Below are 22,525 nucleotides of genomic sequence, written 5' to 3'. Positions count from 1 at the left end.
TCGATGTAGTCCCACTTGTTTATTTTTCATTTTGTTGCCTGTGCTTTTGGTGTCATATCCAAAAAAATCATTGCCAAGATAAATGTCAAGGAGCTTTTCCCCTATGTTCTCTTGTAGACGTTTTACATTTGGGGGGTCTTACATTTAAGTCCATTTTGAGTTAATTTTTCAAGTGGTCTAAGATAAGGGTCCAAGTTCATTCTTTTGCATGTGAATACTATTTAGTTTTCCCAATACCATTTATTGAAGAGAATATCCTTTTCCCCAGTGAGTATTTGTGGCTCCCTTGTCAAATGTTAATTGGCATATTTCTGGTCTCTAAATTCTGCTCTATTGGTCGATGTGTCTGTTTTTATGCCAGTACCTTACTGTTTGACTACTATAGCTTTGTAATATAGTTTGAAATCAGGAAGTATGATGCCTCCAGCTTTGTTCTTTCTCAAGATTGCTTTGGTTATTCAAGGTCTTTTGTGGTTTCATATGAATTTTATGATTGTTTTTTCTATTTCTATAAAAAATGCAATTGGAAACTTGATAGGGATTGCATGGAATTTATAGATGGCTTTGAGTAGTATGGACATTTTAACAATATTAAGTCTTTTAATCCATAACGATTTATAGTTACATTTATTTGTCTCTTCTTCAGTTTCATTAATGTCTTATAGTTTACAGATCTTTTACTTTCTTGGTTAAATTTATTTCTAAATTTTTTATTGTTTTTGATGCTGCTGTAAATTAGATTATTTTCTTTATTCCTTTTTCAGATAGTTTGTGGTTAGTGTATAAAATGGCAACTGATTTTTGCATATTGATTTTGTATCCTGCAACTTTACTGAATTCATTTATTAGTTACCCCAGTGGATAATAGTGTTTTGCAAAGACTGTGTAATCTACTCCACTGTGGAATCTACTTCTGCACCAAGTTTTATCTACAGACTAATTAAATCTGCACTACATCTCATACATATGAATTACTGTTTTCATATTTTATACATGCAGTTATGATTAATAAAATATACATTCTGGTAGTATTTTTTTATTGAAGTATAGTTGATTTTAAATGTTGTGTTAATTCTGTTAATATGTTTTAGAACCTGCCAAGATCAGGGGAAATTCCACTCTCTTTGCCAGGCCATAATTAATTAACAGGCTCTTTTTGTAAATCAGTAAGGAGAACATTCAGAAAACTAAAATACATCCAAGAACACCAGCAACTGTCCATCAGTCCCATCTCATCCCAGAGAAAGGGCAATGTCAAAAAGTCCCTATGGCCTATGCAGGATAGTCCAAGAGACTCCTTGCACACAGTGGCTGAGGCCAGAGCAGATCGTGCCATTAGGTACTTTCGGTGGTTACAAGAAATACAACTACTGTCATGTGCCAGGTCTTATCTTCTTTTTCTTTATATTCAAAGAAGGGTCTTCATTGTAAAAAGTATTAGGAACTATTGTTTTAGATAATAAAATGAAGAACTAAATGCTTTTATATGTTCATAAGATGTTTTTATATGTTGAAAATAGAATGGTTTTTATCTGTTTAAAATAAGATATTTAACCATGTAAATGCAAAATTGCTGAGTTTGAAAATTTGTATATTTAAACTAAAATTTTGGTTTTGAGACTTTAATCACCTGAAACCTGCAACTGCCATATGATTGTGACCATTCAATATCTTTAAAAACAGATGAACATTTGAAAGCACTATATAGGCTAACTATACATCAGCTATTTAGCTCATTTTTTCCCATTTTTAACTGAATTTTTGGCTTTTCTAGAAATGATTGTCTATATATGATAATTATATAAAAATCATGTAATATTTCAGATTTCTCTCTTCCCACTTCCTATCCTACCCTCCAGTCATGCTGTACTCATTGTGATTTCTCATGTGCTGTGTTCTCTCATTCTTCTGCTTTTATAATTCCATCTGCCTGAAATTCCAACCTCTCCCTACCCTCTGCCCACTGTCATTTTCCTAAAACATGCTCCTCATTTTTCAATACTTAGTTCAAAGGCATTTCTTTAATGAGGCATTTCCTAACCACCTTCACTCCCTTCCTTTTCCACCATAAGACCTATACCACTTTATTACATTTATTCGTAAAGAGACTCCCTTCTCCAACTCTGGCCCAGCAGGACACCAGGGCGGGACACCTTCTGCCCCTTTCTCTAGAGAAGAAGGATTCAAACACTCAACACCCAAATGATTGACACTTAGTAATTTCATAAATGTTTGTGGAATGAACAAATAAGGCAAGCATTTACAAATGTTTTACATAGGAAGAAACTGATGTCCAGAGAGGTCGTCTCCAAAGTCACACATATAATAAGTGACACATGTGAGACAAAAATTTAGCTCCAACTGTAAGCATCCATTGCTCTTTCTAGTGTGTTACTTCTGCCCCAAAGTCATTCATTTCCTCCTCTTCTTGGCTGCTGGAGCCACAGACACCTCAAGACTCTTTCCTGCAAGAAGCCCTCTGCCCACCTCAGAGGTCCTGCCCCTGCCACAGCTGTGCTGAGAATGAGAGTCAAAGAGGTTTTTTGTCCCTGGGGAAAAACTAAGAGGGAAGTTCCCTGGGCTGGCACAGTGTGGAGAGGGGAGGTGAGCAAAAGTGCTTACTTCTAACATGCATGCAAGAACTATGGGGGACAGTCTGTTAGCAGCAGAGACAAGGAGATGCGTGTGGCTTTCAATTCAGCAAGTTTTCCACGGAAAGAGCATTATAAGTGATGAATATTTTGAGGCATAGTTAGCTTTTATTTTTAAATTAGTTTTTACAAATTAACTGTTCTATAACATTGATTCTATGAGGAAAGAAAATCTTCCAAGACTTGCATCACTGATTTCTAAAGAACTTGTGGCATAAATCTGTTAGTAAGATGAGGATTCAACTTTCCCGGAGTTTCCCCTTCCTCGCTCCCCACCCCTCAACCCCCGTCTTTAAAATGATCCACTGTTACCTACCCTATCATGCCCTCAATATCCTCAGTGACTAAATGAACACTCTAAATTGACTAAAAGTTTTTTTTTTTCCTTTTTTTTTTTTGGTATGAGGGCCTCTCACTGTCGTGGTCTCTCCCTTTGCGGAGCACAGGCTCCGGACGCGCAGGCTCAGCGGCCATGGCTCACGGGCCCAGCTGCTCTAAGGCATGTGGGATCTTCCCGGACCGGGACACGAACCCGTGTCCCCTGCATCGGCAGGTAGATTCTCAACCACTGCGCCACCAGGGAAGCCCGCGACTAAAAGTTTTAAATAGGTGTTTTACAAGGTGCATGGCTGTGAAACTTGATTTTATCTATAGACCAGGCCGTAATTATTTTAGAACTCTGCGCAGCTGATTTCATTAAAATGTCATTAGAGGTCATACAGGGCGCAGCACCAGTGTAGTTTTGGTGCCTCATTTCATGTTTCAAAAAAACATGGATTTGGATAAGCTTTGGTAACAGAAGTGAAATAAGACAGAAACATGGTTCCCTAGCTTTAATGCCCTGCATTTGTAAATGCAGGACATTAAACCAAGTTTTGCTGAGGAGTGGGGACCTTAGTCTCGAAAGATGAGGGAAACAGGCCAAGAAAGGGAAAGAAGGAAGACAGAACAACATGGAGATGGTCTCCATGGACCCTTTCGAATAGCCCCTCCAGCAACATGTCCCCTGCATAAGTGGCTGTGCCTTCGTCTGTGCCTCCAATGTGGCTGACACCAGCCACATTCCTGTCATGGCACCTCTGACAGGTGTTTAACTCTCAGCCTGCCCTCCAAAACTGAGAGTGAGGGCAATTCCTGAAGGAGGATGGAGCAGAAGGAAATGTCTGCAGGCCATTAAACATAAAAGTATGAATGTTAGCAAAGACGTTAGAGCAGGAGACAGAGACTCGGAGGCTGCAATCACCCTGGGAGAACATGTAGGGCTAGAAGAGTAGTACACGGTGAAGGGGCTTGCACCCAAGTAGACTCAGAGGAGACCAAGGAGGAGAGATGACACAACAAATCCAGGAAGGTGAGAACTGAAGATAGTTCACTGAATCTTCCAATACTGAGGTCATCTGTGGCTTTGCCAGAACAACCTCAGTAAAAAAGTGGGAAACCACATGCACTGTGGTAGGAGAGATGGAAAAAAGAAGTGGAGAAAGCAAGTGTAGAGCTCTCTTTCAACGGGGCTTGGCCAAGAGAGGGGATTGCTAGAAAGAGAGCCAAGATTTTTTTTGTTTTTTAATTATTTAAGGATAGAAGATGACTGATTGAGGTATTTTTTTAATTTCTTTTTTTCTTTTTCTTTCTTTTCTTTTTATTGACTGACTGATTGATTGATTGATTGCTGTGCTGGGTCCTTATTGCTGCACACAGGCTTTTTCTAGTTGTGGCAAGCAGGGGCTACTCTTCGTTGCTGTGCACAGGCTTCTCACTGCAGTGGCTTCTCTTGTTGCGGAGCACAGGCTCTAGGCACACGGGCTTCAGTAGTTGTGGCACACAGGCTCAGTAGTTGTGGTGCATGGGCTTAGTTGCTCCGTGGCACGTGGGATCTTCCTAGACCAGGGCTTGAACCCGTGCGCCCTGCATTGGCAGGCAGATTCTTAACCACTGTGCCACCAGGGACGTCCCCTGATTGAGTTTTTAGCTTGAGGGAAAAGAGCTGATGGAAAGGGACAAGTTGAAGGTTCAGTAGAGTGGAGATAAATGGAGAAAAGTCCTGGACTAGAAGGGAGAGGATGGGATCAGAAGCTCTGTCATGAATAGGCACCTGCAAGTAAGCAGTGTATTGGTAGGGATATTAATTAGAGACAGGGGCGTTTAGGGAGTTCAGTAAAGGAGGTGATATTCTTCTGAGGAAGGGAGGGGGTGGACGGAGAGTGAAGAAGGTGTCTAATAGTTGCGAAGAAGTTTGGATACAACTAGGAAAAAGACCGTGTAGGGCAAGCTGGGAGTGGAGGTCATCAATCCATCCTGCACACAGATAAAGTCTACACAATTCCACAGAGAAAGAACTTCAGATTTCTTTACTAGCTTTCCTCCATTATGTTCAAGATTAAATATCCTTCGATAGTGTATCCTAGCAGTTGCACTTTACCTGCTAATTTACCTTCCCTCTTCCTTCCTTCTTCCTTATACTTCTCCTCCAGCATGTACAGATTTTCCCTCTCGTTGTGACTCTTTGTCAGTTTGGGTCATTAAGGAGAAAGAAAACCATCTAAGTGAATCTCCTCCTTAACATGCCACCCTGTCAGGAAGCTCAGGACCCTGAGTTGTCAGGTAGAGGACCTGGCCCCCAAGGGGCTTTCTTTAACTTCAAAGGTTCCATCTGGCTCTAAAATTCTCCAGGTCTTCCAACTTGATCTGATTGGGGGTCTACTCAGTCACGAATGAATTTAAAGAGCACTTGAGTGTGAGGAAATGCAAGCAATCTGCCTTCGTGGAAGTTAAAAAACTGTTTATCATAGTAGTGAATCATTAGGTGACTTTCCATTTTAGAGCTCTACCCATTTAGTCAATAAGTGCATTATGAAAAACTGGATACATTGCATCACTGTGAAGGACTTTAGACTGCGGTTTGCAAAAGCAGAATAAATTTTCTTGGAGTCTTACCGTTATGTACACACGCTCGCGCGCGCGCGCGCGCACACACACACACACGCATTCACACGCCCATTGGCAGACACGGCCACACCTCACGGCTCTGGAGGAAGCCACAGACCTCAGCTATACAAGCTGAGCCTGGACTAGAGGAACTTTCCGCGGGACTCGGGACAAACAGGCGCACCGACACGACTGTCTGCGAGCCTGAGTCCCAGACGAGCGCCAGCGGCGGCAGGTACTCCGGGCCCCCGCGGCAGGGCCTGGGCAGTGCAGCGGGGGCGGCGGCGGCGGCGGCGGCGGCGGGAGGGTCCCGGGCTGCCGAGGTCTTGCCAGTGCGCGCGCGCCAGCCGCCTCCCCTCCGCCCCTCGCTGCCGGCCTCGGGCATCCACGGCCGGTGGTCCAGCCGCCCGCCACGGCCCTGAACATGGCCGCAAGCCCCGCTGCCCCCCTGGCCTGGGCGCTGCTACTCCTCTCGTTGGCTCTGCTCCGCGGCGGCTGCCGGGCGCGCTTCGCTGCCGAGCCGGACTCCGAAGACGACGAAGGGGAGGCGGTAGTATTCCCCGAGTCGCCCCTGCAGAGACCCACGGTGATGGTGGCCGTCCTCGCGCGTAACGCTGCGCACACGCTGCCTCACTTCCTCGGCTGCCTGGAGCGGCTGGACTACCCCAAGAGCAGGATGGCCATCTGGTGAGCTGGCTGCGCCGGGCCGGCGGCGGGGGCGGCGCCCAAGTGTCGCTGAGGGGAGAGGGGGCCGCTCGGGGCACGCGGAGACGAGATGCGCACGCCCCTCACCGCCGGCGTGGGTCCTGGGCGGATCAGCGGTCGGGGTGGGGAAGGACGCGCGCGTCTGCGTGCGCACCGGCTGCTAACCAGGAGAAGCAGCCCGCCCCGAGCTCCCGTGGGGACAAGTGTGGAGCGGGGTGACCTCGTCCCTCTCCCGGACAGGACTGGGGAGACCCCGCAAGAGTGCTACCTTCTGCCCCCTTAACACTCGCGAGGATTCCTTTTTCCCCACCTCATATCCCTCGCCCCGGAGGGAGGGAATAACGTTGCCTGTTGCCGCCTACTCCTCCGGACGCGACATGGACCGTAACTGCGGCTGGGGGCGGGGGTGGGGGGCGCCCTCCGGAGTGGCTGGAGTGCTCTGTCCTGGCTTCCCGGTGCCTGCTCCCAACTCAGAGGCTGGAAAAGTGGCTCAAGGTTCTCCCTGGGTGTGGGGAGGAAGGAGAGAAGGGATCAGGACCCAGAGTTTGAGGCGAGTTGGGGCCAGCTGTGTCTTCCTAACTATGTCACCACCGTGGGTCCTGTCTCCTCTGAGCGCTCCAGGCTGTCGCGTCCCTGCATCCTCCCGGGACCCATTCCCGCCGCAGATGCAAACCGGGCGGGGTGCCTTGGGGTGCCGGCGTCCTGGGGACCGAGCCGCCCCAGGAAGGCAAACAGCTAAGTTTTGTTGCGCTTAGTATAGAGACCCGGGCCTAGGCCCTGTGCTTGCTGCGGAGGTGGCTGCCCCACTTCAACTTTCCCACTTGGTCCTGTCTCCACATCTTTTTATAAAAGCAGGTGTCAGAGGGTGAGAAGTTGGTGGCCAGGTGAGCCGCTAAGGGGCCTGTGGAGGAGGAGGTGGACACTGGCCAGGGGAGATAGGCTGCCAGGTACATGGACAAGAGGCCTCTGGTCTCTTGAGGAAGACAGAGCCCAGGTCACTCTGGAGCAATTTCTGTCTTGTGTCGATAAAGGGAGCTGTCCACAGGCAAGACATCGTTGAAGTCACGGTTGGGCAGTAAGGGAAAAGGAAGGATAAAGCAGTAGCTGGAACTGGCAGCCTAATGGTACCTGGTGGGAAAGGTGCAGAGGTGAGAAAGCAAACATGAGATATAGTGCGGCACTGTGCTATACACTGCTTTACTATATACCCTGTCATACGTGACGGCTGCCACGGAGAAGGGCATGTTATGTGGAAAGTAGGAAAGTTGGTGCAGTCAGATTTTAAACCAGAAGGATTTTTTTTTAACCATTTCAATACTGAAAGAAAATTTCACAAATGTCAGTTCTTAGATGCTTTCTTCAAAAGAGATGCTTTACAATATAGTCTTGGTCTTTATGCATTGTTTAGTTTTAAAAGAACATCACAGTAGTTGCTATAGGAAATTAGTGAGGGGGGAAGAGAGTACCAGGCACAGGTTTTGCTACCTGAGGTACAGACGTTACCCCTTTTATCACAAAGTAAACTTTTAAAAGATACTATCATCCTTATTTTACAAATGAAGAGATTGAGGCTTGGATCAGTTCAATAACTCAGTCACAGAATTAATAAATGGTTAAACTGGAATTTGAACCCAGGTTTGTTTCTAAAGACCACCCCAGAAAGGATAAAGGGAACATGATACAGTATAAGCAAAATGTATATAAAGCTACAAATAAAGAGACTTGAGTTGTTTTGTCACCAGCTTGACATGTAGTTTTGGGCCAGTTGCTTGGGATCCATAGACCTCAGTTTTCTCATCAGTAAAATAAGGGAATAGGAACAAGTGATTTCAAAAATCCTTTCTTGAATTTCATAGATTTTGTGATATGATCAGAATCACTCAGCAGTGATTGTACATCCTGAGTTCCCTGGATGTTCCAGATTCTATGGATGTTGGTGTTCTCTTTAGATGGGTAGTATTCTCAATTCTGCTTAGACCTTAGGGATCTCTTTTCCCTTACCCTTATTCATGGTCCATGTGACTGTATCTTTATGGTCTGTGTTGGAAAGGAAAGGAAGAAACCCAAGGCTTGGGTAAGGCCTTGGGCAACCCCTGCATTAACCAGTCACTAAAGACTCTTCTTTGAGTTCTGGCTTAGAAACCTTATATAATTTATTAGGTAATAATAATAAAATGCCAATTTAAAAATAGTCCTTTACAGCTTTCAAAGTACTTTCATCAACTAGTTATCTCATTTGATCTTAACTACCATCCTATAAAGAAACAAGATTATCTCCATTTCCTAGAAGATATTGTGTCTAAAGTAACTAACTTACTGAAGATTATATTTACTTGTTAATTTAACAAATATTTAATAATAAGAGCTCACAGTTCTTCTAAGCACTCTACATTCACTTTCTGGTTTCCTCTTCACAATAACCCTATCAGTTATGTCTTATTATTATACCCTTTTACAGATGAGAAAACTGAGGCACAGAGAGGTTGTGCAAGTAATGACCTTCTTTTGTGAGAATCAGGCACTATGACAGGTTCAGGCTGGAAAAGGTTGAATGAGATGTGGCTCCTCACAGGTAAATATGGCTTTTTTTTTTTTTTTTAAACTAGGCAGTGTAAGGTGATCTGAATGGCATTTATAGCATTTGGGAGAGTGACAAAAGACTTCTATATAAATCAGATTGGGGCAGTTGTGTGGTCATGAAAGTTTATTTTTAGGAGAGTTGACACTTAGTTTGAACTCAGTTTTGAAGGACAAATAGGAATCCACAAAAACCTGGGAAGGAAGGAGGGTTCCAGAAAGAGGGAGAAGCATGGAAAATAAAAAGGTACTGGAACATTAACCAGAGCTTCCTATCAGGGGAGATGAAGTGAGTGGCAGGTCTAAGTTTTGCAAATCTCCAAACTCATTGCACTGTACCCTGGAGCTGCTGACGTCATGACTAGCGCTAGAGGAGTATTTGCGGGGAAAGTGATGGGTTATAACCCTCCAGGAGAGGTAGTACCTCAGTTTAGGATGCTGCAGTTTTGAGGGGCTTCTGCCAATGACTTACTCTAGTCTCTCAGTCCCAAGCTCTCCTCAACATTCTGAGATGCCAAACTGGCTAGTCTCCACTCTGCAAGGCCAGCACATGCTGAGGTCAAAAATGGTCTGTGTCAAAAAATGGCCAGAACTTCACAAAACAGAACCATGTTGAGTATAGAGACTGGGCTGCCAGCTTCCATTTCATCTTATTTTAGTAACTCTGTGCAGACTCTCTCTTCTCATTCATCTGTTTACTTCTAACAATGGCTGGAGGAGCATCTGATAAGACTTCTTTCCTGTATGAGTAATTGAGACCCTGGTTCAATGATCACATTCAGATTTCCCGGTGGTGTGATTTTTTTTCCTCCCTCACCTAAAGTTCTGGACCAGATCTGCACTGAGTACCAACAAATTGACCTGAAAACTTTTTCAGAGGATGAGTGCAGTTATCTCAGTATCAAGTTTATTTGGATTCAGTTGAATTAAGGAAAGTTTATCTTTTAGAGATACTTTGTACTGGCAAAAAGGAAAACTTGTCACATTTACCTATCTGATCTCAAAACCCCACCAAACTAATTGTTTTCCTTCAGATATCACAGTTCTGTGATAAGGAACTGAGATAATCCTTGTGTTGTAATTAAAACCGGCCCTGGGTTAGTGGGGATCACTGCTGTGCCGAGATGAAGGGGACAGGTTGGCATTGTAACATGCGGCAGTGCGCTTGAGCGGGTTCTCTTTAATTCAGTGGAGCCATGAATCGTGGCCTTAGCAGTGGAGGGAAGGCTGACCTCATCCCCCTTCCCAAGCCTATGATTAAGGGGGGCAGTGGCAAGTAACATGATGATGGAAAATGGAGCAGGGCACAGGGGAAAACATTTGATCCAAAAGATACATTAAGTTTGTCTTTTGGAGAGCCTGCTGTTCTGTGTGGGAAGACAGGGAGGGATTCACAGTCTGTGCAGTCACAAGGCGGTAACTATCGTGTAATTACAGAACAATTTGGGCATTTCATTTGGTAGAGTTTTGAAACGTAATATGTATGCTAAATTGAAAACCATCATATGGCTTTTAAATAAAGAGATGTTTCTGTTGGCGTAAACATTAACAATGATGAACTTCTACTTGTTCTGGGGTACTGACCCTGACATCTTGCACACAACTTTGTGGGGTGTTTGGGGATTAGCTTGGATTTATCTCTACATTTTAGTGCCCAACCAGTAGCATTTTGGTGAATGTTTAACTTGATACACTAATATAAGTGTGTTTACAAAATGTTCCAAGCTACTAGTAATGCTAGTTTTCATCAGTGGTGAGAATGATGTCACATTTTATCATTACAATCTTGACATTAAGTGTTTATGTTTCCCCTCTAGACAGAAGTTGCAGCTCATGGCTGAAAATGTATATGGTACTTTGGTCTGCTTCTCTCCATTAGTTTATTTCTCTCACCTTATCCGCTCCTACCGAGGTCCAGCCCCGGCGGAACCAGGGGTCCCTGAGATGGAGGCAACGGCGTCGGCGAGAAAAATAAATAAATAGACGGGGCAAGGGGGTAGGTGCAGGAGCTTCTGTTAAGCTTCTGACAGCTTTATTTTTGACATATCATTTCTTATATAGGATTTTCTAAACAATAGCATCAGCATTTTCTACGTAACTCCTGTTTTTGGCTCATTACCTCATTTCTACACCTATACACAGAAACATTAGCAAGCATTGTTCCGTCTTAAGATCTTTTCGCGCAAACAGGATGTTTAGGTCTAAAAAGCTACTTATTCTTTTCTACTTCAGCTAACATCATATATTGGCCTGTGTCCCAGTATTCTCAGTACCTTGTTCAAAACACATTGTGCGAAAATACAATTCTGTTTTCTACGTAAGGCAATCAACAGTTACATACAATTCATTCGTAAAATATTTACAGTAAAGTCCTTCCGCTTCTCTCTTTTTCCTACAATATACCGGAGAGGGGGCATGCCACATAATCCACCATTTGGGGGCATCCTGTACATAATACCCCACTATTTGCTTCCCTTCTATATCCCTTATTCCTTCTATGGGCCATAGCTTATCTAATTCTTCCTTTAAACTTCTACTCCTTAACTGAAACACTCCTTTGTTGCCTGACCAAGGGACTTCTTTCCAAAGTAAATTATTTACAGTGGGTATAGCTACTGTTGTGGTTACAGGGGTTGTTGTGGTCTCGTACCGAGGGGGATTTGCTTTGTAATACTTCCATCTTCTTGGCCTAAACCCTCCAGAAACCCCCTCAGTTTTTAGCAAGAATTTTCCTAGAATCAGAAGAGATGCTTTCCGCCGCCCACCAGGAGAGGAGCTTGGCTTCTTCATGCCGTAACTCCTCGCCGAGCTTTGCTCGGGCAACAGTTGGCAATGCTGGACGGCTTCCGGCACCCTCCTTCTTATTTTTCCCAGCCTGGTAGTTTAGTATGGAGGGCAGAGTATGCAGCTTACAGTCAGATAGACTAGGGCTCAAATCTCCTGTGTAATCATCGGTGCATCATGAAGCTCTAAGCTGAGCTGCCTCATCTGCAGGTGACTAATAATAACACCTACCTCAAAGAGTTATTATAACAAGCAAATGAGATAAAGTATTACAATGTCTTTTACACACATGCTACTAAATAGATAATAGTTGCTATTTCCTATACATCTTTTCCTTTTTGTCTCGTCTCCATTACCTTTCTCTTTGCAAATGAAAATTTTAAGAAAGAAAATATGTTCAAAAGAAGCTCTGTTTATTTTCTTCCTCCCAACAAAAAGTTATCAGCATAATGGAAACTAACATTCATGGAGGGGCTGTTCTAAACACTTTGGTATGGTAACTGATTTACTCCTGACAGCAACCCTAGGTGAGAAGTGTCATTACGCTCTTCACTTTACACAGGAGGAAACTGAGGCACAGAGACTTTAAATAACTTGTCTGAGGTCACGAGGCTAGTGCACGGTGGAGCCATGATGTGGCTCAGGCAGCTAACATCGCAGACTGAGTACAGACGCTCCGTTTAAGATCAAGAAAAGACCAATTAGTTCTAGTTTTTGCTTCTGTCAGTTGACCCACCTTAGGAAGATAAGAGTGCCAGTGTTTTCTTTCAGAGAAGAATAGTTCCTTCTGCTTGAATGACACAAGGGACTCAGTGGTTCCCTTCCACTGTCTTGATGATTTTGTCACTTAGGCACTTTCTAGTTACTAAACTGTTCTGTGTTGGTAGATTTCACAGGAACAGAACCGAGACTAAATATGTGGGTTGCACTTAAATATGCAGGTCACTTGCTATGATCACAGCTATACAGGAACAGAAAGAAATTTATCACGTATTGTTAGTGACAAATGAATAAGGCCGCATTATTCATATGCATGGTGGCTGCAGCATTTTGGTAAGACAGAGGGTCAGTTTTTCAGCCTTGTTAATTAGTGGTCTTGGATTTGCTTGACACATAAACTCAACTTTTCTTCCAAATAGTCGGAGACAACTATGAATCCTCCCTCCACTGTACAATTTCAAAACACAATTGGACCTCAGAATTATATATTTCCTTTGGGTAAAAACTGAAGTCACCTATCCTCTTGCTCTAGTTTAGACAAATCACTTGCGAGTTAGAATGGATGCCTAAATTGCCCCGGATCTATTTTATTAATTGACTTCCATAGGTGGGGAAACCAAAGCACAGGGCAGTTAAGGGATGTTCCCATAGCATATTACATAATGAATAAGTGTCGGAGTGAGATAACAGATTTCTAGATTTTAAACCCTCTATGGCTGTTTTAATGTTGAGTATGTTATAAGGAATATAGCTCATGGTTAAAGGAGCATACCAGTTATTCTCAGCAGGGTTTGGTTTTACATACTTGTCTTCAACTCCTTTCTCCAGGTGATTCTACAGCTAGTGCATGGTGCATGCTTATGACTCCAGGTACGTAAGCATGCTTCCCATGGCCCTCTCCCTTGACTGTCTCGGTGGTCGTAGGAATGAACAATGAAAGCTTCGTAACCTGAAAGGCTGTTGGTTGTGCCTCGGTCCTTTTTCCAACACTTAAATGTCCTCATGGGCCCTATCACGGTGTGGCACTGTCTTCAGGTCTAAGGCATACTATAGTAGGACCATTATAAGGCTCATATAGGGACTATAGTAGGACTATTATAAGGCTCATTTCTGCACATTTCTTCAAATAACATAACAATGTACATTCGAGTTAAAGTTTGAGAGAAAATGATTGGCCTGTAGTTTGGTTCTTAGTTCTATTCCCCAGTTACCATATTATGAAGAGGTTTCACTATATGTGTTTAAATCATAGCTATTATTCATCAGGAATTACAAAGTGCGTGTATTGTATGTTTTGACGTTTTTATTCTCAAAGGAGTGATCTGTTCATTTAATTGCCTTTACATTGTTAGCATGTCAAAAATTGCTGCTAAAAATCCCTTAGAGTCCTTGTAGGCTTATAGTAATTTAATTATTTTAAGCATTTTCTTTCCTGGCGTTTTCTTTTTTAAATTGGAAAAATAATACTCTCCCGTAATAAAACTTTAAAGAGTGTGCACGGGAATACAATAAAAAGTTAATCTCCCTCCCCCTCCATTACCACCTGCCAGAGGCAACCATTGGTAACAGTTTCTTGTGTATCATCTAGAAACTTTCTGTGCATATACATATATCCTTTTAAGTGTTAACCCAAATGTTGGTTGGCCAAAAAGTACATTTGGTTAATGAATACATTGCTCAATAAAGCTCTTGGTGAAAATGAGTCTTTTATTTGTACTTAAAACCGAACAAACTTTTTGGCCAACCTAATAGCAGTGTTTGATATATCCTCTTCTGCACAAATGTGATGTTCTTAAGTCCATCTCTCTATCCCAGGTTTTCTAAACTCTGCCATCCCACCTGTACCTATGGCCTGGCTGGCACCATGAAAGCCAGCTTCACACAACACCTGCCCCAGGTAGTAACTCTGGATCTTGCTCTCTTGTTCTTTTGTCTCTGGCCCCCAGAAACGTGGCCCTTAGCCCATTAAAAAGAAACTTTTTTTTTTTTTTTTGCGGTATGCGGGCCTCTCACTGCTGCGGCCTCTCCCGTTGCGGAGCGCAGGCTCCGGACGCGCAGGCTCAGCGGCCACGGCTCACGGGCCTATAGATGCTCCGCGGCAATGTGGGATCCTCCCGGACCGGGGCACGAACCCGTGTCCTCTGCATCGGCAGGCGGACTCTCCACCACCGCGCCACCAGGGAAGCCCCAAAAACCCACTTTTTTTATGAAGCATAACACGCATCCCAAAAGTGCATCTATTATAAATGCATAACTAGATAACTTTTCACAAGCTGAACATGCCAGAGTGAGCAGCACCTGCCCCGCCAGGCCTGCATTTGTCCACAGCAACAAATGGTTAGCCTAGTAGCTGCCGTCCCCCGGACGTTGTCCAGACAGGTCGCCATCAAGCCCACCCTCTGTGCACCTGCGATTGGCCCCTGCTGTCTGGCCCCTGTAGGCATTTGGGTGGTGACCCTTGCTCCCTGCTCAGGCCCCTCAGGAGCCCTAGAACTCAAGTAGTAACTGCTTTCTAGAACCAGCAGGCTTGGCAAGCTGCCAGTGAGTGACCTGGGAGTAAAACGATCAGGATTGTATTACTTTTCCCTCGGCTCTCCATTCCTATGGTTGGAAAGCTATGCGTTCATGTTCATAAAGGTGAAAACTGTCTCGTTATAGGTAGTCATTGAAAAGCCATGCGGAATATAAATAGAGTGGCTGTAATTAATTCACTGGAACTTGCTGCTGTCCAGAGCGGTGAAGACGCAGCATTTGTGGTTGGTGACGTTAGCCAAGCCTCTTGTATAAATTAAACTTTAGATTTGGCTGCAGGGCATTTCTTTTCCTGTCTAGGAGCACTGGACAGACATCATTTCAGACTTAGACTTCTTGTAATAGCCTCATGACATCCTACCAAGGCTGAATTTATGATATCATAACACACTTCATTTAATCGAGGTAGTAATTGTTATTATTTAGTTGTTTGTCAAGTTCAGCAAGCTGAAACCTATCTGTGACTTAATTGGTTTAGCTGATGAGATCATGTTCCTCTGCAAGCATAGTGCAAAGTAATCCTCTTTGCCCCAGAATTTTTTTTTTTTTTGCGGTACGCGGGCCTCTCACTGTTGCGGCCTCTCCCGTTGCGGAACACAGGCTCCAGACGCGCAGGCTCAGCGGCCATGGCTCACGGGCCCAGCCGCTCCGCGGCATGTGGGATCTTCCCGGACCAGGGCACGAACCCGTATCCCCTGCGTCCGCAGGCAGACCCTCAACCACTGCGCCACCAGGGAAGCCCTGCCCCAGAATTTTTGATTAATGTTTCAACACCCTTTAGAAGACATGCATTTCAAAAACATAAATGATAACATAAGTGATGATCCTAGGCTACACACCCCTAAGAAGATGGCAGAAGGCTGTGTGTGGGACCAGGCCGCTCTGATGAAGCAGCCTCATGAGTACTTGATTTAAGTGATAAATTGCCTACATTGGAAGAATTCTTTACCTCCTAGGTTTGATCACTTCAAAGTCTATTGAGGCACATGTCAGGCTGGAGAGAGGAAGTTCCTTAAATGGAGCTTTCCCCATCTACCACACTCCCAGCAAAATTCATGTGTTGAAATTCTAACCCCTAAAGATGATGGTATTAGGAGGTAGGGGGGTCTTTGGGAGGTGCTTAAGTCATGGGAGTGGAGCGCTCATGAATGGGATTAGCGTTCTTATAAAAGAAGCTCCAGAGAGATCCCTCACCCCTTCCACCACGTGAGGACACAGCAGGAAGTCTACAACCCAGAAGAGGCCTTCACCAGAACCTGACCATGCTGCCATCCTATCTTGGACTTCTAGCTTCCAGAACTGTAAGAAATAAATTTCTGTTGTTTATAAGCTACCCAGCCTGTAGTATTTTGTTATAGCAGCCCAAATAGACTAAGATAGCTGTCAAGCCCAAGGAAACCATGAAGGTGGCCCAAAGTGCCTACATTTTAGGCAGTAAAGAAGTAGAACTCTTACTTTCCATCCCCTTTCCTTTCTGAGACTGATTGTATACGTTTTGGAGGTGGGGAGGGCAATGGACCCCGTCAAGCTTTCCCGTTCTCACAGGGCGAGAGATGATTCTGAGAAAGGGGAATACATGGATGCATGTTGATTGACATTCTCCCTAAAAGTCATATTAAGTGAGAAATTGCCACTTTTCAAGGGCCTTGGGAAAGGCAGGATTTTCTGGAGGCTGACAGTGGAACTTAAATTCCTGGGCTGTCCGTGAGAAATATTGTCATGGGCATTTGGGGCTATGGCATTTCCAACAGAGTCCCTTGCTGGACTGCTGGACTGCTTTTTAGTTTCTTGGTTTCCAGCCAGCCCCATAATCTGTCCAAGCTCCACACACCACAGTGATTATGGCTGAGACCCGCCAAGATAGTGGAAAGTTGCTGCCAGGTAGAATCAGGACTTTTCATGTCAGCACTGCAACGTTGAACAGTAAGCTTATAAGCAGCCCCTACCTTGCTGCATTCCCTCTGCTAGAAGCAGGTGGGGTGGGAGTGCATTCAGACAGTCAGACCGTGTCTTACGTTTCAGATGGATTTTGTGGAGTTGGCCTTTAAGGCTCAGCATACTAAAATGTTTTAGAAAATTACGAATCTCCTCTCTGCCTTTCCTCAGTCTTGTTAGACTTTAAGATTTACTGGTCACATTGATTTCTGTCCTAGAAAATTCTCTTTGGCAAGGTAAACTATGAATTTCTAAAGCAACAGACTAAAAAAAATTATATGCATCCTTTTATTTATTTGACCATCATGGATTGTCTAGGTGGATAAATTCAGGTAATCATGTTGAAATTAGTAGTTGAGGTGGCCTCAGAGCAACTAAACCCCATTGGTCAAGTTCATTGGCCATGAGTGGACGTGGCCCTCATCACTCTTCTGCTGACCTTTTGCTATAAGGCTGCTGGGCTTCTACCAGTGGTTCCTAAATACTGGTTCAGGGGCCAGCTGTAGCACAACACCTAGGACATTTGTTAGTTACACAGATTTCTGTGCCCCGTTTCAGCCACATTGAGTCAGATGGCCTGTGGGAGGGGCCTGGGAATCTGTGTCTTAAACACGTGCACAAGTAATTTGTATACACTTCTGGGTCTGGGAGCTGCAGGAGATGAGCTCCCAGAAGCCCCCATGAAAAATAGGGGGCCCTCATGGAAGGACTGAAAGCTGTATATGATGTGTCTGAAGTATAGGCCATGGGATTTTCAAAGCTTGGTAAGTTGGCACACACTGGAATCTTCTAAACCCCAGGTTCCAGATGTGTAAGCAATCAAGAAGGCCAAGGGGTTTCTTATTAAGAGAAGTAGTAATGTACAGGATTACAAAGAAGAGGCTCTGCCAGACAGACATCATCTGTGTTTTTTATTGAGTCGAGCACATGTGTTCTCCCGCCTTCCAATAGCGGCTATTTAAAAAAAAATAATAATTTTTTTTTAAAGGCAATGCTCCAGATTACCCATTGTACGAAGTGCCTTGCACTGGGGCTCAGTATAAAGTGACACTCCCTCAAACCCTTTTCTTTGCTCAGGTATCTCCATCATGAGCTCATTAAGCATTTAGGTTTATAGAAGGAAGGATAGCTATTGATGAACATCTCTTAATAGACTGGAGGGAAATCAAACCAGTGCATTTCCTCCAAATAAATAGTGGTCATGTGAACCACTTCAGTCTCCATATCCCCTCATCTTGATTCCTTTGTTGCTGGTATTTAATTTTCTTACCTTTGATGTTCTCTCTGGCATGCCTTTAAAAACTCCTCCCCTCATTTGGGAGAAGAATAAACAGTCTATTAAATTAGCTTAGTTGAAGTTCAGCCTTAACTACATAATATTACAAAGTCTCTAACCCAGTGTCTTCACCGGTTATGAATCCAAAAATAGAACTTTTGGGAAATTTACACTATCCGAGTCCGCAGTACAGAAGATTTTTCGGAGTTTGTCGCTGCTGCGCGAAGGTATGTTCAGAGTTGATACAGTAGCATTATTATAAGCTTACCAACAGGCAGCCTTCTCGGGCTCATCACAACTCCATTGATAAATCACATACAGTTCCACACCCTCGTTTTACTGTGTCCTGTAGGTGACCGGTCTATCACAAATTCCACTGTAAATGTCCTCCAGTTTATGTGTCCCATTTTCTTTTAAAGTCCTTTTTCTTCCCTGAAATGTGAGCTGCACGCTACAGCTTAATGCCTCCTGCCAGGGAGATAATGATCTCCTGGGGAGGAAGATGAGGCCAGGTTCACCGGGATGGGGGTCGGGGGGTGGGGTGTCTCCGGAGCTGTTCCCTAGGGAACCAGCCCAAAGCAGCCTCCTCCATTTCCCCCCCAGTATGCAAATGTCCTCATTTTGCTATTTATGTTGTCTTGTGAAAGGCCTGGGAGGCATTGTTCGTTTGCTCATGCTATGTCACTTAGAACAAACCCTTATTCCCTCGGGGCCCCAGTTTCCTCTCCGTAACATCAGGGAGATGTGCCAGAGTTGTGGCTCTCAAATGTGGCTGCTTATTAGAATCATTTGATGAGGTTTTAAAAAATACTGATGCCTGGGCCCCACCCCCAGACCACCTAGGTCTGAATCTATGGGATAGGACTAGGGCAAGTGACATGTTTTGGAAACTTCCCAGGGGGTGATAATACAGAGCCAAACTTGAGAACCTGTGGATGAGACAGATGTTCTCTCGGGTCCCTTCCTGGTCTGACATCAGTACCCCCTTCATGGAGTGAGTGGATCTAAAGAATTTTCATGAATCATAACTCTGCACGACTGATGTTAACTGGACCCTCAGCCCAATTTTAGATCTTTTTCGGAGTGGCCTGAAAAAAAAAAATCTACGTTTTCTCGGAAGCTCATTTGTACTTCACCCTGTTGTGTACTGTGCCCAAAGGTGTTCCCTAATTGTGTCATCTCCTGTGGAAGGCCTGTGCCACATGATGACTGAACTGCCAAGGGAACGACGTGGCAGCAAGAGGGCTGGCCTTGAGGGCACAAATTGGAGCTTCTCAGGACAGGGCTGCGTGCACCAGGTGTAGAGCAGCTGTGGCCGAGGGCTTCCTCCCTGCGGTACACAGAGGCTGCCCCTTGGCTAAGGAGCTGTGGACATCAAGGTCTCTAAGCGCATCCAGCCGGGCTGTGGCCGTTCAGGATTGCTTGCCAGTGTGTGTTTTGGTGTGTTGCCCAGCCTTACTTTCAGGCATTCTGTTTCATACTGTTGTAGGGCCTCTAATCACCTCTGGGTATTGGATTTCTGATGTTACTTTTAATGGCTTTGGATTCTAGCTTCTTTTGTTTCTAAATTTGCATAAACAGTGCTGCCTTTGTCCTGTGGTCTTGACACAGCTTCAAAGCCTTGACTGGGCATCAAAGATGCACTGGAGCCTCATTTCTTAGGCATCAGATTGCAGCAATGCCAGAAGGTGACTGAAGGTTACAGCCCCCCTTCTGGGCCAGTTTTCTGTCTCCCAACGATTAGATGCTGCCAAGTCCCCTTTGATAATGGTACTGAATCTTAATAGCTTTTCCCAAAGCCTGGGCAAATACTAGTGAACGAAAGGGACACTGCTGGCATTTGTCTGAGAAGGAAAGGACAGTAACTCACTAATATTTACTGAACTCCCCTACCCCATTAGAGGTAGATTATTGAGTCCCACTGGGAAGCATGAAGTCCCAGACCCATTGGCCAGTCTTTGCTGATGTTGGCATGGTGACGGCCAAACTCTCATTTTCCCATGCGTCTTATCAAAATAAGGGCAGTGATGGAACTCTCAGTTATCCATGCATGGATTGTCTGTCTTTTGCATATACAGAGGCCAGCTTTTGATTATGGGCCAGCTTGGTCCAATCATCCAGCACCCCCTTGAGCTCTCTTTCTGTCCCGGTGCTGCCCAATAGTTGTGTGTTTAGACAGTGGAGAGCGATCTTTATCGCAGTAACATTCCACATAAGGCATTCCAGTATGAGTTTTATCTGGTTTCTTAGCTGTTGGCTCTTCTGCATCATCTATGCCATGCCCCACCATATTTTCAGATTTTCTTGAATTCTCTACCTTGCCTTGGTCTCCTTAGCTATACCATGAGTGCTGGATAGGCTGATCTTTAAAGATTTTTTTCTAGCCATAGCATGCAATGAATTTGCAGTTCCACCACTGATACCCTGAAAAATAAAACACTTACTCTGTTGCCACATTATTTAAAATGCCATTTGGGCCTTTATTTGTACTTAGATATAACTTTTCAGTAGTTTTGACTTATCCTTGTCTCCTATCCTTGGTGAATAGACTGATGGTTCGTATCTACATCAAATTATAAAAATTAACATTTTTTTTTTGCCCTTTGGGATGGTTAATTTTATGTGTCAATTGGGCTGAGCATGGTGCCTGGATATGTGGTCAAGCATTATTCTGGGTGTGTCTGTGAGGGTGTTTTTGGCTGAGATTTATATTTAAATCAGTGGACTTTGAGTAAAGCCTTCCATAACATGGGTGGGCCTAGTTTAATCAGTTGAAGGCCTGAATAAAACAAAAGACTGACCTCCTCGAGCGACAAGGAAATGTGTCATCACACTGCCTTTGGACTTGAATTGCAACATTAGCTCTTCTCTGAGTCTCCAGCCTTCTGGCCTACCCTACAAACTCTGAACTTGCCAACCTCCATAATTGCATAAACTAGTTCCTTAAAGTCATTCCACCTCTCTCTCAATAGATAGATATGAAGTAGATATATTATATTGAGGTATATATTTTATATATATATATATACATTCTCTCTCTCTCGCTGTCTCTCTCTCTCTCTGTCTCTCATGTGTGCAAAATCAGTAAGTGCAGGTCTTCCCTAGAAGGTCCCCCTTTTTTTTGAAAAGGCAGAAATAGGAGTTGGACATTTGCCATTGTGATGGGAAACAACATATGTGTTTGTTCTTTGCAAAAGCTGCTGGCCAGCGTGCAGACCTGTGTATTTTGCTCAGTCTACCGTGTGAGGGAATTAGCTTTGCATGTGCACTTTGGGGTCAGGAGAACCTGGCAATGGAAGTCAAGTTTCAGCAGGCTAATGGGCTATTGCACTGAAGTGATAGCTCCTCCCCAGGGAGAGGCTTTACTTCGCAGTGGTGTCATTTACCGTAGAGATGCTGAAGATTGGTCCGCACTGACACCTTCAGAGAGGCCAGGAGCATGAGTGCCTGTGAAAGGTCCTTGTAACATGGAGCTGGTTGGGACCGTGTCCTTTCTTGCTGATGCTTTAATGTAGGAGCAGAAGGAAATGTTGATTTTTTTTGTATATAGGCTCTAGAAAGATAAAATCAGGAGGGCAACAATTTTCTTTGCAAAGAGAGTTATCATTGGTGTCTCTGACTTATATTCCTGGGGTTCAGTCTCTAAAATCAAATTCTTCCTTTTTTGAATCAGTAAAAAAGCAGTCCTGCTTGGATCAGAATTATCCTGAGAAAGCACTGCTCTTTGGCTGCCTCTCTCAGCTCTCTCTGATCTTGGCTACTCTGCTGATACTCTCAAGCTGCAAGCTAGCTGCCTGCTTTCCCAACAATCTAGCGCCAGCTGTTTTGAGTTTCTGAAGTAAGATTTTTCTAGGATGCTTTCATTACCCTGGGGTTCAGGCATGGTAGCATAAAATGCGCTAATGAGTTTTTCTTCTGATATAACAGTAAATGTGATTTAAGGCACAGAAGGTCAGTTTCTGCCCTGTAGTGAAGTGGATTTTGAAGCTTTTCCTCTCTTCTGTGTAACAAGGTATCTGAGATTTGGTGTTGCTTCCCCTAATCTGTGTATCATCTGTCAAGTTTTAGATAATAAATTGCACTGACATTCTGTAGCTTTGAGCTAGAAAGCAAATCTTTTCACTAAAAGGAGCACTTCATCTTTTTGATGTCAACGGAAAAGCAGATAAATAAACCACAGTCTGTGTTTCACCTTCTGAAATCATTTATCCGCAGCAGATTTTGGGGGTTCTAGTTAAATCTAGTTAGCTAGAATCTAGTTTGAGATTCCAGTTAAATCTCACTACTTTTACTCCTATTCTTACTAACATCATAGATTTGGCGCCATTTTCTCTTTTCCAGTCCTTTCTTTTTCAGTTTTTCAAAGCAGCATTTTTCTAGGTAGGTCTTAGTTAGTTTTTTGATGGATTGATCTGTTTAT

The 22,525-nt window shown here is 44.0% G+C and overlaps 1 protein-coding gene across 3 annotated transcripts in view; it reads left to right on the top strand.

Annotated features, from left to right (window-relative positions):
- Positions 1-5,639: 5,639 nt before the first annotated feature.
- The window catches only part of COLGALT2 (collagen beta(1-O)galactosyltransferase 2), a 133,349-nt gene continuing 116,463 nt past the window's right edge, over positions 5,640-22,525 (top strand). For 2 of the 3 annotated variants that reach the window (XM_059075017.2, XM_067029320.1), the window contains exon 1: positions 5,920-6,263. In XM_059075017.2, coding sequence (XP_058931000.1) covers positions 6,001-6,263 — 263 coding nt within the window. In that variant the 5' untranslated portion in view covers positions 5,920-6,000. Of the gene's footprint in view, positions 5,812-5,919; positions 6,264-22,525 lie in introns of those variants that run through there. The other variant, XM_067029329.1, reaches the window with a different exon arrangement.

This window comes from Kogia breviceps, chromosome 1, assembly GCF_026419965.1.
Source record: "Kogia breviceps isolate mKogBre1 chromosome 1, mKogBre1 haplotype 1, whole genome shotgun sequence".
NCBI lineage: Eukaryota > Metazoa > Chordata > Mammalia > Artiodactyla > Physeteridae > Kogia > Kogia breviceps.
Note: the sequence above shows the minus strand (reverse complement) of the source record. Positions and strands in the feature narration are given on the sequence as shown.